At 37.2% G+C, this 16,409-nt stretch overlaps 2 protein-coding genes across 22 annotated transcripts in view; one reads left to right on the top strand and one right to left on the bottom strand.

Moving 5' to 3' along the window:
- The window catches only part of cep170aa (centrosomal protein 170Aa), a 49,534-nt gene extending 41,166 nt beyond the window's left edge, over positions 1 to 8,368 (top strand). For 3 of the 20 annotated variants that reach the window (XM_077237287.1, XM_077237286.1, XM_077237299.1), the window contains 8 exons: positions 223 to 270; positions 1,403 to 1,643; positions 4,953 to 5,112; positions 5,216 to 5,392; positions 5,660 to 5,748; positions 6,183 to 6,276; positions 6,356 to 6,407; positions 6,614 to 8,368. In XM_077237287.1, the coding sequence (XP_077093402.1) occupies positions 223 to 270; positions 1,403 to 1,643; positions 4,953 to 5,112; positions 5,216 to 5,392; positions 5,660 to 5,748; positions 6,183 to 6,276; positions 6,356 to 6,407; positions 6,614 to 6,867 (1,115 nt within the window). In that variant the 3' untranslated portion in view covers positions 6,868 to 8,368. Of the gene's footprint in view, positions 1 to 222; positions 271 to 1,402; positions 1,644 to 4,931; positions 5,113 to 5,215; positions 5,393 to 5,659; positions 5,749 to 6,182; positions 6,277 to 6,355; positions 6,408 to 6,613 lie in introns of all 20 variants that reach the window. The other 17 variants (XM_077237285.1, XM_077237284.1, XM_077237298.1 and 14 more) reach the window with 7 other exon arrangements.
- On the bottom strand, positions 7,369 to 15,559 carry dync2li1 (dynein, cytoplasmic 2, light intermediate chain 1). 2 transcript variants are annotated; one of them, XM_077237316.1, is made up of 13 exons: positions 15,399 to 15,559; positions 15,118 to 15,250; positions 13,057 to 13,091; positions 12,905 to 12,974; positions 12,706 to 12,794; positions 12,394 to 12,574; positions 12,239 to 12,307; positions 11,152 to 11,229; positions 10,854 to 10,933; positions 10,679 to 10,749; positions 9,720 to 9,817; positions 9,540 to 9,632; positions 7,369 to 8,642 (listed from the first exon to the last, which is right to left on the bottom strand). In XM_077237316.1, exons 1-13 carry the CDS (start codon positions 15,410 to 15,412, stop codon positions 8,580 to 8,582), a joined length of 1,074 nt encoding a protein of 357 aa, XP_077093431.1. In that variant the 5' UTR covers positions 15,413 to 15,559; the 3' UTR covers positions 7,369 to 8,579. The 2 variants fall into 2 exon arrangements, with proteins under 2 accessions (XP_077093431.1, XP_077093432.1); XM_077237317.1 differs by lacking the exon at positions 13,057 to 13,091 and having other exon boundaries at positions 15,399 to 15,548.
- Positions 15,560 to 16,409: the final 850 nt, after the last annotated feature.

The raw sequence follows: 16,409 nt of genomic DNA, 5'->3' as shown, positions 1-16,409 counted from the left end.
ATTTCATGCATAAAATCATTAAAATGACGGTTGTATGGTGAAAGTTCTACAGCCTATTAAAAACTGCAGTTGCTTAAAATGAGATGTTTAGCATTCAGCAGAATTCAGCAGTGCAGTTTTGTGATGTTTTATGTGGATTGAATCGGTATCATTAGTAATGTATGCCTGTAATTGTCTGTCTCTGCATGCTTGTGATATTTATAAAGATCCCATTTTATACAGAAACTCAACTTGAGCCTGAAAGTGTTCTCGCAGAGGAGGAGCCCATGGGTACTGTACCATCTCTGGGCTGTGTGTTTGTGTGTGTGTGTGTGTGTGTGTTGGGTTTTCATACAATGAAAACAGTAGAAACTGAATCTCAGTATGCTTTTAAATGCCATTCTAGTCAATGTGTCATCTAATTTTTATTTATTTATGCTTTTTTATCAAACTCAGCAGTGATGAAAAGGAGCTCAGCTCATTTGCTTTCCCTTTAAATAAACATTGATAGAGAGATACATTTATTAAAGTTCTTTAGAGTACATATGTAGATTCAGTGCTTTGAGAAATTAATGAATTATGTTAATATTTAAATTATGTCTTTGATATTTGTCCTTTACTGCCACACAGTCAAAAATCAGAGGAAAGTTGTCTCTTATGCTGATGCAAGCACTGAGCAATAAGAAATGAGGGTCAGCGGATGTTAAACACATTCCCCCTGGTGGCACAAAGTAAAACAACATGACAGCAAACGGCTTCACAGGCGCAAAGAAAACATTCATCGCAGATGCAAGCGAGTTCATGAAGGACACTTGCAATACCAGTCCAGATCTTTAACCACTAAAAAAATCAACTCAAATGTCTTTTTCATCACTTGCTAGTGTCATATTTTAGAGATAGTTGATCAGAAGAGCTTTTCTGTTCGCTTTTAACAAGTTTGATATTTGCTGGGGTAACTGCAATATTAAGCCTCTTTTGTGCTTGGTGGTTTGTTTTAAACTCTTTATACATCATTTTGTTAAATACTACTATCTTTGCTCCATCCCCATTTGAAACAAGGTTTTAATGGGAATCATTATCGTGTATAATAAAGTACAAATACAAACTTTGCATTGAAACAACAACAAGATCGTTGTACAATGATAATTGAATCTAATTATAACAGAATGATTTAGTTGCCAAGTTAATAAACCTTGAGCCAATGGGGAAGAAGATCATTGCATCATGCAATAGTGATGCAAGACGTTTGGACACTGTGTTTGTAATTCTGACAAAAATACTGATACATTAACTGCTCTTAAATGTTTTTGAGACCTCTTTGAAATGTGCACACCTCTAACCAACCCCCAATTCATATAGAACTTTATTGCTCACTGTTAATTGTATTTCTCCAAACATTTTAGTCATACCTCTCTCCTTTCAGCCAATAACCGGTGGAGACGGCTGCCTCCTGAATATGCCTCTACCTCTGAGGATGAGTTTGGCTCCAACCGGAACTCTCCCAAACACGTTCGCCTGCGGCCGGGAACCACCCTTCGCACCAGCAAGCTGGGTGTTCCCGCTCCGGTCACGACCAGCCCCGGGGGTCTCCTCCTCAAGAACAGGATGAAAGAACAGGAGGAGTACATACGAGACTGGACGGCTCACAGCGAGGAGATCGCCAGGTACTTATCAACTCTCTGTCCTTGTCATACATACAAACAAACTAACTTTTTGTCTTTTCTTAAATGTCCCACGGTTACTTGACAGAAAAATAATGTGATGTAGTCATCTTTATGTAATTCTTTCTCCAATCTGTGGCGCTAGAGTAGGGTCGTCCAGACAGTGCTTAATTTGAGCCAGATCCTGTTCTGCATATTTTTTAAAACGATCTGGCATTAACAAGTGCATTTACATGGTGATACTGTGATTCTCTATCCAATTCTCAGGAAAAATAAGCTAATATCGCCATTTTCCATATTCAGATGATGTTTCTGATCAAAAGAGACCTCGAAGATTGAACTGCTAATACTAAATGATGTTTCATTACACCAAGTTCGGGAGGAGCACGTTCAAATAATCAATCTAATCAATTACCACGTCAATCCTATCGGCATGAGAGGAAGCCTATATATACACTCAGTCGACTAACCTACATTCCTGGACAGTTTTCAGCATCCCTCCACCACCCCGACTCCTCACTCTTGGCTTGTTCTTTCACAGTCAGGAATACGGGGGGAGTACTCTGGGTTCGGGCCAAGTACCAAGCCCGGAGTCCTCTCCTCGGACAGCAAGCCAAATACGCATACCATTTATTCTATCTGACTTATTTGTCAGTGTGAACTCGTGAATCAGGATAGCGGGAGACATGAGCAACAGGAGTTCGATCAGTCAGAATCAGAAATCGATGTCAGAGGTGAGAGAGAATATCACTGATCAACTAAATAATATTTGGTCTCAATGTAGTTATATGTAGTCAGGGTCGTGCTCTTATAGTTGTGCGTGCCATCACCGTCTAGTGATGTCATTGTATGTTCTGGGAAAACTGAAGTTGTATGGTCAGTGTCGGTCACAGCGCCTTGTAACAGCGGCAATTACTCGTTTACAAATTAAGCACTGGGTCCAGGTGTCCGTTCTTCATACGTCGCTTAATACATCTGAGATAATTTGACAGTTGCCAGATCTTCTAATTGTGATAATTGATCATAATTGATCACGATTTCTTCAAACCTTCTCTTGGCTTGAGTCAAGACAGCAATGTAATTACATCATATAATTAAAAAAGGAAACGACATAAAATGACAAAAATCCGAATAGATAAATTAAATGTATAAAAGTTTTTTACACGATTCCCACTTATTTCTATTTTACACGATTTCTAGTATTTGTACAGGCTTTACACTTCTTTCAATGGCAAGAGTAGCCTATTGTAATGAGCAATTCATTTAATTTGACATGTGAAGCAGATAAAGCTTCTTAAGGGTAAATAACATATTTCTAATGGCACAGCAGACAGCATTTTTTACGTTGCATAATTCTTTTTTAAGTTATCTACATGTCATGTCCTGCATCAAGCCACCCGTATAATGCTGTCACCATTCAAATTAATGCACAGTTCATACTAACTGTATGCAATGTGTGTAAGCCTCCAATAATATTATGAGATAATTATTTCCTCATGAATAAATCTCTCACTGAGTAAAATTGCCTCTATTATAAACTACACAACATTATAATAATTATTATTATTATGTATATAAAAACCTATTTCCATTTATATTTTTAATTATTAATTTCCTCGGTTCAATAGGGTGCTCGTGTAAGAAAGCAGCAATGGCTGGGTCTGACTTTCACTTTTTTACTTCGGAACTGGTTTGTTTGGTTCAAGGTTTAAAATATATTTACTGATGAATCTTTTAAAATCCGTTTGGAAAAAGAATGGGCAAATATACACTGAGAACCAAGGCCGCTGAAAAAGTGGGCAGTCACTGTTGTGTTACATGCGGGCACATAATCTGTTATCTCAGGAGATATCCTCATATAGCATTAGTCACAGCTGGAACTGCAACAAGAGAGACTGTCTTCAAAACCACTGCTGCAGGGCACATGCTAATATAACCTGATCACATGCTCTCTCTCTCTCTCTCTCTCTCTCTCTCTCTCTCTCTCTCTCTCTCTCTCTCTCTCTCTCTCTCTCTCTCTCTCTCTCTCTCTCTCTCTCTCTCTCTCTCTCTCTCTCTCTCTCTCTCTCTCTCTCTCTCTCTCTCTCTCTCTCTCTCTTAAACTTCAAAAGTTTTCAATGGCCAATGCCCTTGTACAAATGCACTGTTTGCTGTCAGCCATGGTTAATTTGAGTTAGCACATTAAAGCAAGTAGTATAATTCAGCTGATCATATGTCCCACTTAATGTTAAACAGCTTTTATTAGGCTACTAATATGACTGGGGTTTTTATTAAACATACTGTTTTATGTGTAAAATGAGTTTCTATGTGTTATTAATGAGGAAAGAGATACTGTGTGAATTTTACATTTTTGTTTAACAAAAATGAAACATTGCATCTTTAACAATCCATATACTGAATGCCTCATCAGCCAAATTTGTGATTTGTTCATGTAGCAATACTGCCACCTTATGGTTATTCTAAAACCTCTTCCAACATTAGAATACCATAAGAATTATCAAAACGTATACACAACAAGTGTGTGAGTCAGACGTATTGAGCTATCCTTGATGTGTTAAGCATGTTATATTATATACACTACCATTCAAAAGTTTCGGGTCGGTATGATTTTTTTGTTTTATAAATAAAAAATTAATATCTCTCATTCTCATCAAGGCTGCATTTATTTAAGCGAAAATACAGTAAGAAAAGTCAAATTGTGAAATATTATTACAATTTAAAATTGTAATTTAACTTATATATAATATATTAAATAAATGTAATTTATCCCTGTAATAACAAAGCTGATTTTCAGCATCATTACTCCAGTCTTCAGTGTCACATGATCCTTCAGAAATCACTCTAACGTGCTGATTTTCTGCTTCAACAAACATTTATTATTAATGTTGAAAACAGTGAATGGATGATAGAAAGTTTTATGAAATTATAATTGTCAGCATTTATGTTTAGAACAGCAGTTATTAATATTAACATGATACATGTCTTTACTGTCGCCTTTGATCAATTTAATGCATCCTTGCTCAATAAAAATATAAATTTCTTATTATATATTATACAAAAATTATAACGACCCCAAACTTTTGAACGGTAGTATGTCATGTTAATAATAATTATCTTTGTATAAATGTTGCATGTGATGCATGTCATTCATACAGTACATTCATTTGGAATGGGATTGCGTATGCATGAATTAAGTAGGGACTACCTAATGTGAGTTTGTACGTGTCATTTGCATGATGTGTCTGTATTTGTGCACCCCTTGTTTCTAGACACCCATCTGAATGTTTACAGGTTATTTCCCTGTGTGCGCAGGATCAGTCAGGACCTCGCCAAGGACCTGGCTATCCTGGCGCGGGAGATCCATGACGTGGCAGGCGAAATCGACTCGGTCAGTTCCTCCGGCACGGCACCCAGCACCACCGTCAGCACAGCCGCCACCACACCGGGCTCCGCCATCGACACCAGGGAGGAGGTACAGCTCACTGCCTTTCACTAACTTCCAGTTTCAAGAAGTTTATTCGTTTGCCAAGGTGTTCGTTCTTAATAAGTTTGTCGTTATTTCACCTTGTCTTCAGCTGGTAGAGAGAGTTTTTGACGAAAGTCTAAACTTCAGGAAGATTCCCCCTGTAGTTCACACCAAAGCCTCAGAGATCAATGGCAAACCAGTGGAGCTTCGTCCCCGGGCCCCAGACAGCCTGGACCCTCAGGCGGCCATGCGCAGACGTACCTGGAACCGGGATGAGGTGAGACCGGTATGAATTAACCTCTTAACTTAAAAACTACCAAATTTTGAATATGTTTGATGAAAGATTCAGCACACTTTTGGATGTGTTGTTTATTTTTAAGTGTGTGTTTGAGGCTCTCCACTTGAGAACATCTTGTTCAGTGTAACCTGGTGTGTACTGAGTGGTGATATGAAAACCGATATGTTATTAAGATTAATTACCTCTGTTTTATTGACTGGATGTTGTTTGTTTGGTAACTTATTGATTGACAAGGTCCTGCTTGTTGTTTTGTAGGCGGTGCTAGACAGTTTATTGCTGACGTCGGTTTCCCAACTGTCTTCCAAAATCCGACAGTCTGTAGATAAAACTGCCGGAAAAATCAGGTCAGTCATGGAATGAAATGTGTACAGTGTTGCTCATCAAACCAAATTACATAAAGGGTCATTGCTGAAAATGTTACAGAAACCAAACTTAGCAATCCTACATTAAACCTGCCATACTAAATTAAGTATTCTTTTTTTTTTCTTGAAATATCATGGCAATTCTAATTAGTTTCAGCATGTTATTGAATATGGCACTGCTAATGTCTATTTAGACTTGTTATGACTATTTAAAAGTTGAAAAAGCTATCTCATCAGCAGAGGCCAATCAGCTTGTGCCACAATGATGTGATTGCCTGTAAAGTGAGATTGCTTGTAAAGTTTTATTAGCCTGTGCCTTATAAAGTTTCATGATCAAACTATGTGTGTGTTTGTGTTTATCTCTTGTAACATTTAAAATACATTTTTAATGTTGTTTCTTATTCACTATTTTAAAGGATATTGTTCAAAGACAAGGACAGGAAGTGGGATGATATTGAGAGTAAACTCTGTTTGGACAATGAAGTTCCGCTTCCCAAAACTACAAACAAGGTAAGTTCATTAATAGTGAATGTCTTACAGTAATTGATGTTGATCCGTGCTTTTTCTAATTATTCTTTGTGCCATTTAGGACATTTCATCTATACTAACAGAGCTGAAGAGGGTAGAAAATCAGCTTCAAGGTAAAACTTACACTTAACTTCTTCTTGCATGTCTACACTACGTGCAAGAGCTGTACAATGGAACTAAATTTACCTTGCTTTAATCATCTAATTATTTTTTCATTTTAGATATATTTAAATAACTTCTTACTATTACATCGGCCAACTCATGATTAACAAAGTACACAAACATTCACACTTTCTGATGTATTTCTCTATCCCTGCAGTTATAAATGTCATGGTGGACCCTGATGGAACCCTTGACGCTCTGACCAGCCTCGGCCTGACCAGTCCTACCACCCCCAAACCCAGAACCAGCCCTGGCTCTCAGAGCATGTGGGGACCCCTGCCCAGTAACGGAGCCCCCCAACCACCACCAAAAACAACCATAACCAACCCCAGCCAGGAGAAACCCAGTATGGGACTCAACTTAAACCGCACACACCCCACAGGAGAGGAGAGTGCCATCGCTAGCCAATAATCTTTTAGTAAACTGGACTAACTACATACTGTAGCTTGTTCCTGAATGGATCTTTTTGTGTATGTATAATGTAATTATTACTACAGGATTCTGTATGAGGTGTGTTTGTCGTTTTACCCTGTAGTGTAACCTTTAGGATCACACCTGTGTATCTGGACTGACTGGCTAAGCAAAACCTCACCAAAACACACACAGCTGCATGTGACAGGAAGCTAGTGGCCATCCAAGCCCTTTGAACTGCCAGACGTATCCCTCGTGAACGGACTAAAGCAACTCCAGTGCCTGTCTGCTCTCCTCTGAGCTCACCTTTGTGTGTTCTGCACAGTGCAACAACCCAGTTTACCAAACTGAATACAGCAAACTATGTGCAAACTCAGCAATTTCTATTTCAAATTTGTCTATTTAGATAATTGTAATTTTTGGAAAATGTTTTATGGATTTTGTGCATTCAAGCTATTCTAAATTAGCTTAATAATAATGTTCCCGGGGGGGGGGGGGGGGTTAATGCAAAGAATTTGTATCATTGGAGGCTGAAATATCCATTGAAATTATTTGCATAATTTTGCAGTTTTCGATCAGAAAAACATAAAGAGGGAACTTGCAGACGAATGCATGGCATGCACTAATGGACTGGTAAACTGCGCCCTGGCTAAATCGTTTTTCTCCGTTTTGCTCCTTCGATCAGCAACGTTGATCGCTGAATCAGCCTTATGACTGTAAGCACGTGTGTACTAACATTCTGCATAGACGGACATCTATGATACTTACTAGCCTTCTTTTCACGATAATGTTCCATGTCTCTGTGTGCGTTTACTGTTTACCCGTTTCTTTCCTTCTGCTGCTTGTCTGTATTTTTAGGAGGATGTTGGAGTAAACCTGAACCACGTAACTGGCCTTTCTTTAGGAGCCCTGTAGGAAGAGTTTTTCTGGCATATAGTGTAACTGTAGACCTAGACAATAGGGCAGATAGGTACCAGACAGAATACATCTAGTGGGCTTTTTTTGTGTTTTATACATGTATAATGTCACTAAGTGCCCAGTTATCTCAGCTTACTTTTTTTGTTTATAAGGATGAAAAGACTTGATTCATTGTGCTACGGTTTCATTTTGCACATCAAAGGAGTAGTGTAAAATGGAATGATTCAGAGCACAAAAAGGATTATGACACCACTAATTCTCACTGTACTCACTACATGATGCCTTTACAGTGGGATGCCCCTCTGACAGAAAACAACCTGTGTGACAGTCTGCCGCTGTATGAGAGGGTGGAACGGCAGAAAAGGTGCTTGGTACATAGATTTTCCCAGTGTGGTTTACACATTGTGTATAATATCAGTGTTTTTTTGTTGTTGTTGTTGTTGTTTTTTCAACTTTTTGTTGTTTTTAATGTATGGTTTATTTATTTTTGTTTCTTTCAATTCATTTAATTGTTATGGCACTTTTTTCTTTTTACATAATTTTGCATATTCTCAATAAAGGGGGGAACAGCATATTAAATAAACATTTTTGTTTAATTCTTAAGCAGAGTGGTGTTTAGGGAAAATGAAAAGAATGGAAATGTGAACACACACATATACATATATATACAGTATAAAAATGGTGTCATATATCTTTTACTGTAAATAATGGAAACATTAATTGAAGTCCATGCGGTACACTGCAGTAAGTTAATGCTGAACCTGCTGGTCTTTAGAGGGTTTTTTGAAGGAAATCTATGGATCCAGAGCCAAACTTTTCCAGGACTTTGCTTGTTCTCTCTTGTACTGCTCCAGCTCCTGAGAAAAGAGACAAGAAAAAAGATGCTTATTGCTGTGCAACGTGGTCTCTTACTTACTCTTACTGATATTTCATCTGTCAGATTGAACCAATTAAAATTGGGCTTTAACTGAAGTGCATTACATCTAGATCAGTGTTGTTAAAAAGTTAACAAATAAAATGAACTCTTTTCATTATATAAATAAATCTGAAATAAATATTAGATGAAAAACTTAAAATGAAAAATTTTGCCTTGGCAACTAACTGAAAAAAAAAAAGTATATATATATATATATATATATATATATAATATACAATATATTTCAGTTAGTTACCAAGGCAAAATTTCTCATTTTAATTTAAGTTAAAGTACTAAACATTTCTAGAAATGTTGTGATCTTGTAAAAATTATATATATATATTATTATTTTGATTTTTTTTACACAAAAGCACATAAAATTGCTGAAAATTCAAAAAAGGTATGTATATATATATATATGTATATATATATATATATATATATATATATATATATATATATATATATATATATATATAAATTTGTTGTAGTTCATAAAAACATGTTTTACTCTATAAGTTTAGGGTTTGAAATAAGTGTCACTTAAATTGGCTAATTGCAATTGGCTTATATTGCAATCACTTGTTAGTCAGCAATAACAGTCTAAATCAGAGCAGGTGAGAGGCTACTGAAGGGCAGCGGGTGTGAGGTGCAGGGTAACTTTCAGTCATATACAGCACTCTAAAGTAAAGCAGGGCATGTATCAGTCTGGAGGATCAGTTGATGGAACAGTACAGTATATTACAGGAGGGATTACAAACATACAGGACTAGAGGTTACTAGAAGACAAATATCTGCTGTGGTGATCTTACAGTGGCAGTAAACATATGTCTTGCACCTGGTCTTTCTGGGCTCTGATGGAGTCTATTAGGGTCTCACTGTACTGGGGGTCTTTGGCAGGATCTTTCAGCTCTTTGCGTTCTTTGGTGTTCTGATAAACAAAAATGATCGGGGTCAGACAGATATTTGATATTAGTGTGTGTGCGCGTTTGCGTGTGTTTACAATATCAAAAAGTACCTCAGGTGGGAAAACCTTTTCAAAAACCTTCTTCCAAAGGTCTAAGGGGTTTTTGGCATGTAGGCTCCCAATATCAATCTCAGAGGAAACAGGGGGACCTAGAGGATGAATAAATCAATGCAAATGAGAACTTAGCTAGGTTTTAAGATACAATTTATTTAAATTCATAAGTAAAACTGCATATTGAAAGTGAGTAAGTGGAGGCGGGGCTAATTTACATATTCATAGAAGCGCGTATACTAAATGAGGCAAGGGTGTAGAGTTACATTCAAGCTATTTTAAGGCATGAAGAATTATTTTTTCAAGGAAAAAACGTTTAAATATGTCATTTTAGTGATCAAAGATGACTTTAAGGGATACAATTGACTTTAAGATTTAATCTTTAAAAATTTTCACCAATTTAATATGTTATAAAAACTGCGTACAACATGTATACATTAATAAATTATATATTCAACAATTAAAAAAATATTGCTTAATATAATTTTAGTTGAAATATACATAGAGTTCAAAAGTTTGGGATCAGTTTTTTTTTAAAGAAACTAATCTTTTATTCAGCAAGGACATGTTAAATTGATTAAATGTGTCAATGGAAACATTTATAAAAATTCTATTTCAAAATGAAATTTTGAAAATAACAATCTATCAATCAAAGAATCCTTCATATGTATCGACAAAAGCAGCAACATTGATGATGATAATAATAAGAAATATCAGCTTTAAATACATTTTAAAACATTATAATGTTATATTAAATTGTAAAAATATTTCACAATATTACTTTATTATTATTATTTTGATCAAATAAATGCAAGTGGGCATAAGAGACTTTTCAAAAACATTGAAAAATATTGCTGACCCCAAACTTATGAACGGAAGTGTATATTGAATATGCTGATTTAAGATGCATAAAAGCTTGTTTGACTTCAACCAAAACAACAGTAAAATGCACATCTTACCAATCTGACTGAAGGAGTCTAATCCTGCTGGAACAGCCAGTGGTTTGCTGGGGTCTGTAGAGATTGACTTTCTAAGAGATTGGAAGAACATTTCTTTTTTATAAAAAACAACTGAACTTCATGAATGAAGAATGTGTCAAATTTAAAGTGCTCAAGAATAATGAAAGCTTCATACGGTCTTTCAGTCCCAAATGCCAGCTGATTAACAAAACTCCTGCTTTTAGACATTGTGGCTTCTGACTTACTGCTGGTGAACTATGGAGAGACAGAGAGCACTCAGATACACTCATAGACAAACAGAAAAGCTGAACAGTTGACTAAGTTAAAGCTGGGTTTTGCCACACAAGGGTAATGTCAGTTCACAGATCTTTTTTTCTAAAGCTGCAAATTTCTGAAAGTTACATTGCATTAACATCCTCAAACTACATCAAACTGATAATTTCTGAAATACTTTAATAAGAGTTCAGTCTTACGATTAATGACGCTCCATAGAAGTGGGCTAAGAAGCGTAGGGTCTTACAAATCACCTTCCTCTTCTCTGAATCAAAGTCCTAGAAGGAGTTCAGCATGAATGAGACTGATGAATTTCTCAATATTTAATAAAAATTAGTTCAAAAGTCCAGCTTTGAAGTGTTAAAGGTGCAGTAAGCAATTTCTGAGAAACACTGTTGAAAGTGGATTGGACCAAGAGTCCACTTATGATAGAGGAGGAGAGAGAGTGAGCAAGACGGCATTTGAAGAAAGACTGTAGAAAGAGAGATGGCTGAGAGAGAAATTACAATGGAGAAAAGCTCAGAGGAATATCACTGGAAAAAGAAGGGTTATGATCAGGCAAGAACTTTAGGATCCGCATTAATAAGCTTTCTAGCGCTGGAGACACCTAAGAGGAAGGCCTGAAAACGGATGCAGAGTTTGCGTTGTCTCTGCTCCATACGTGAGTAACTGGTTTTGCTATGTTTCACAGAACCAAGAGATGCTGTTGTTGCAATGTTAGCTATAGTTACAGCTAACAGGACAGTTTTGAGTGTCATGGAGCTGGTGTGCTGCTGGTGTCTAGTTTCATGTAACGTTCATGTCCCTACAATACAAAAAAATAAAAAAACAAGTGAGGCCTGGTTGAGTTGCATTAGTAGTGTGTTGTTGCCATGTCCAACAACACACAATTTTCAGCTTCTCGTTTACACCCGAGAAGCTGAAACTCGCGGTTATGGTGAGGGGCAGGACATTTCTGAAACACTCTCGAAGTGGTCGACCAATAACTACTCACTGGTCCAGTCAACCAATTAGAGCACACTGCGCTTTTCGCAAAGAGGGGCTTCATAGAAACCGGAACTAAACAGACTGACTGTTCCTGACAGACTGGGAAGGAGGTGCTGGAACAATGAAAAATATGTGAAAAATAATGTTTTTTGAACATTCAAACATGGAAACCTATTCTAGTAGACTTTGTAAAAGGGCATAATATGGCCTCTAAAAACAGTTAGCAGTATTCAGTGTATACTATGCAGAAACCAAGTATTCTATTCTGAATCTGAACATTCTAATGCAGTGAAGTTTTACCTGAAAGATGTCAAACTTGCAGCCAATTATGAGAAGTGGAACAGGAAAAGGGCTGATGAGCTCTCGGTCCTGTGGAAGAGAGACTGTTTCATGTAATCTACACTACAACATAAATGCACACACTCAATTTAGAGCAACAGTGTCATCCTCTCTACCGGATAGTCCTTGTGGAGGATTCGTGGGACTCGTTGTTTGCTTGATCTGGATTCTCCTGTCTTCTGGAGTACGGCACACACTTTTTCCACCTGACTTCGAGCTGATCCAAGCAGCCTTTCCATGGTCTCCCACAGAGCATTAGGTTTAGACAGATCCAGAACAAGTACTACAGATAAAGAACTGAAAAAATAATTGTACGTCATGTTTGCAACCACATTTTAAATTTATTTAAAATCCAGGAACATACTGGAACTTAAAATGCTCTCTCAGATTACCATCTTGAATGAATGTACAGTGTCTGTGAGTCTAACCTAACATTGTCAGCCGTGATGGGGATCTGAACAAGGTCCGATAAGGAGATTCCCCCTCCCAATTCCCACAGATGAGCGATGTCTTTAGGCTGCAGAGAAGGAGAAAATAGACATTTATCTAGCTAAAGATGCTTTTATATAAATTAAAAATGGAAAATCAAGTCCTACTAAGAACTGAAGACAGCACTGTAGCCAATACCGTATTATGCCCTCTTGCGCGTCTACCAAAAGTGTACTCAAGTGCAAGAGTAGGTTTAGCTGCCTCATCTCTGGTTTAAAGAGAAAAACACAAATCTGAGGTGACATGAAGACTCTTAAAAACTTCAAATGTACAAGACACCCCGCACTTACCTGTCAAGAAACCGTAGTAATATTGTTGTTTTGCCCTGAAATATAAGGTCAAATATTTTATATTTGTGTGTTGTTGTTGTCTGACAATAGAGGCTAAAATATTTTAAAATATTTTATCCTTAAATTATCAACATGACCAAAAAAAAAAATATATATATATATATATACACTCACCTAAAGGATTATTAGGAACACCATACTAATACGGTGTTTGACCCCCTTTCGCCTTCAGAATTGCCTTAATTCTGCGTGGCATTGATTCAACAAGGTGCTGAAAGCATTCTTTAGAAATGTTGGCCCATATTGATAGGATAGCATCTTGCAGTTGCTGGAGATTTGTGGGATGCACATCCAGGGCACGAAGCTCCCGTTCCATCACATCCCAAAGATGCTCTATTGGGTTGAGATCTGGTGACTGTGCGGGCCATTTTAGTACAGTGAACTCATTGTCATGTTCAAGAAACCAATCTGAAATGATTCAAGCTTTGTGACATGGTGCATTATCCTGCTGGAAGTAGCCATCGGAGGATGGGTACATGGTGGCCATAAAGGGATGGACATGGTCAGAAACAATGCTCAGGTAGGCTGTAGCATTTAAACAATGCCCAATTGGCACTAAGGGGCCTAAAGTGTGCCAAGAAAACATCCCCCACACCATTACACCACTACCACCAGCCTGCACAGTGGTAACAAGGCATGATGGATCCATGTTCTCATTCTGTTTACGCCAAATTCTGACTCTACCATCTGAATGTCTCAAGAGAAATTGAGACTCATCAGACCAGGCAACATTTTTCCAGTCTTCAACTGTCCAATTTTGGCGAGCTCTTGCAAATTGTAGCCTCTTTTTCCTATTTGTAGTGGAGATGAGTGGTACCCGGTGGGGTCTTCTGCTGTTGTAGCCCATCCGCCTCAAGGTTGTGCGTGTTGTGGCTTCACAAATGCTTTGCTACATAACTCGGTTTGTAACGTGTGGTTATTTCAGTCAAAGTTGCTCTTCTATCAGCTTGAATCAGTCGGCCCATTCTCCTCTGACCTCTAGCATCAACAAGGCATTTTCGCCCACAGGACTGCCGCATACTGGATGTTTTTCCCTTTTCACACCGTTCTTTGTAAACCCTAGAAATGGTTGTACGTGAAAATCCCAGTAACTGAGCAGATTATGAAATACTCAGACCAGCCGGTCTGGCACCAACAACCATGCCACGCTCAAAATTGCTTAAATCACCTTTCTTTCCCATTCTGACATTCAGTTTGGAGTTCAGGAGATTGTCTTGACCAGGACCACACCCCAAAATCCATTGAAGCAACTGCCATGTGATTGATTGATTGATTGATTGGATAATTGCATTAATAAGAAATTGAACAGGTGTTCCTAATAATCCTTTAGGTGAGTGTATATATATATATATATATATATATATAAACATTTAGTGGACTGAAGCAACTTAGGTTTACTTGATTATCCATACACATTTATTTTAATCATGTTAAATGTAAGTATTAAATATGATGCAATGTTTATTTAATCATTGTATTGCATTGCTCTACAAAACTACAGAGCACAATGAATACTGCAGAGGTTTGATCATAAAACCAAGCATCATCTTGGTAAGACATTATATAAAGTGATATAGAGTGACAACTGATATTGATGCATTTCATGTAAGTAGTCTGTTATACTGTTATAAAATTCTGATTGATTTACATTACAAGCTTTCAGAAATGTATCCATAAAAATAATATATCCATTTAAATAACTGCAAGTTACATATTTTTGGTTAGTTTGAGGTTCTGGTTAAAACTGATTTGTTTTTTCATCCTTGAGTGTGAGTTACATATTCCTCACTATATCATACAACTGTATACGAGCCATAAAAGCATAAAATATGACACAACTTTTGTTTAGATTTTTATTACAATTTTTGTCTAAAGCTTCAATAAACTCTTCCATTTAAAAAAAAAAAAAGCCTGTTTAACCTGTTTTCCATAAGCATATAACGTTGCACTCTCAAGACCATAAACAGTAACGTTAGAGATAACGTTATATTGTAGGCATACCCCTGCTTTACTGCCCATGAAGAAGACTGTCCTCTGTGTGAGGAAGTGTGCGTCCTCTTCAGCATCCTCTTCATCAGTCCTGTTCTCCCTGCTGCGTACTTCCGCTGCAGCAACATCCCATAATGTGTCCAAACTACGAGAAAAAATCATCTGAATAGTAGCATAAGTTATGCATAGCTCCATTCTTCATAATTTGGGTAACGTTAGCTAGTAGCTGCTAAGCTAGTAAACTTAAGCGAGGAGAAAAATAATGTGTGTAAATAGCCCAACAGGCAACTTACTTTATTTTAGGCATTATCACAAGTTGTGTTTTTAAAAATAATCTAACGTTGCACCAAAGAAGCGAGTTTAGATAATTGTCCTGTACTGATGCCTCAGTGTTTTGTCGACTAAAAAAACAGGCGCTTGATTACCGTTGCGAGGGGTAACGTCACCGTTTGATGATGAAGACACCTAGTGCACTATGGGAAATGAAGTTTTTCTTTATACTATAGTTGTACTGCAATGTTCGTATTTTTCATTCTCAGTTTATTTTTATTTATTGTGAAAAGCACTATATAAATTAGGACTGAAATTTTTGGGTAGAGAAACATTCACAAATAAAAGCATGCGTTCATTTGACTAAGTCATATGACTTATATTAAAATAAGTAAACACTCGCTGGTATTTCAAATTTAAAGGGGTCATATAATGCCATTTTCATACAAATTAATTTGATTCTTTAGGGTCTAAATGAAAAGTTTTTAATATACTTTAATTACAATTTTTCGTTAGTATTGTAAGAAAACACTAATTTTACCTGGTCAAAAACAGCTCTGTTTTCAGCACGCCATCCGCCCCTCTGTTCTGCGGGCGTTCATAACAGCGTTATGACCACACCGCTTGTGGAGTGTATCCTTGACAACAGTTGAGGGTATAGGAAAAAATGGCAGCGGGATCTCTGAGGAGGACTCAACCGTATCAGTTTGAACCGGAGTCGGAACAAGATGACGGCCCGAAGAAGTTCGACAATTAAGGCACGAACATGACGTTTCTGAATGACTGGTTATTATACTGTCACTTTGATCTATCTTTGTGTACTGGCAGGGTAGAGTAACTTAGTGAGATATACGAACGCTATGTGTTTGCTGATGTAAGTTATACGTACGTAAGTTACACAATAACCATAACGCGTTGTTCATTATAACGTTAAACGTGCGATTAGGAATTATATTGAGAACGTTGTACATAGAAAACATGCCGTATGTACCCTGAGTGTAACGTTAAACCTTAGCCGCATTCATCGTGAAGCG

The sequence above is a fragment of the Siphateles boraxobius genome, unplaced genomic scaffold, assembly GCF_051911475.1.
Source record: "Siphateles boraxobius isolate OS27281-9 unplaced genomic scaffold, OSU_SipBor_1 20, whole genome shotgun sequence".
NCBI lineage: Eukaryota > Metazoa > Chordata > Actinopteri > Cypriniformes > Leuciscidae > Siphateles > Siphateles boraxobius.
Note: the sequence above shows the minus strand (reverse complement) of the source record. Positions and strands in the feature narration are given on the sequence as shown.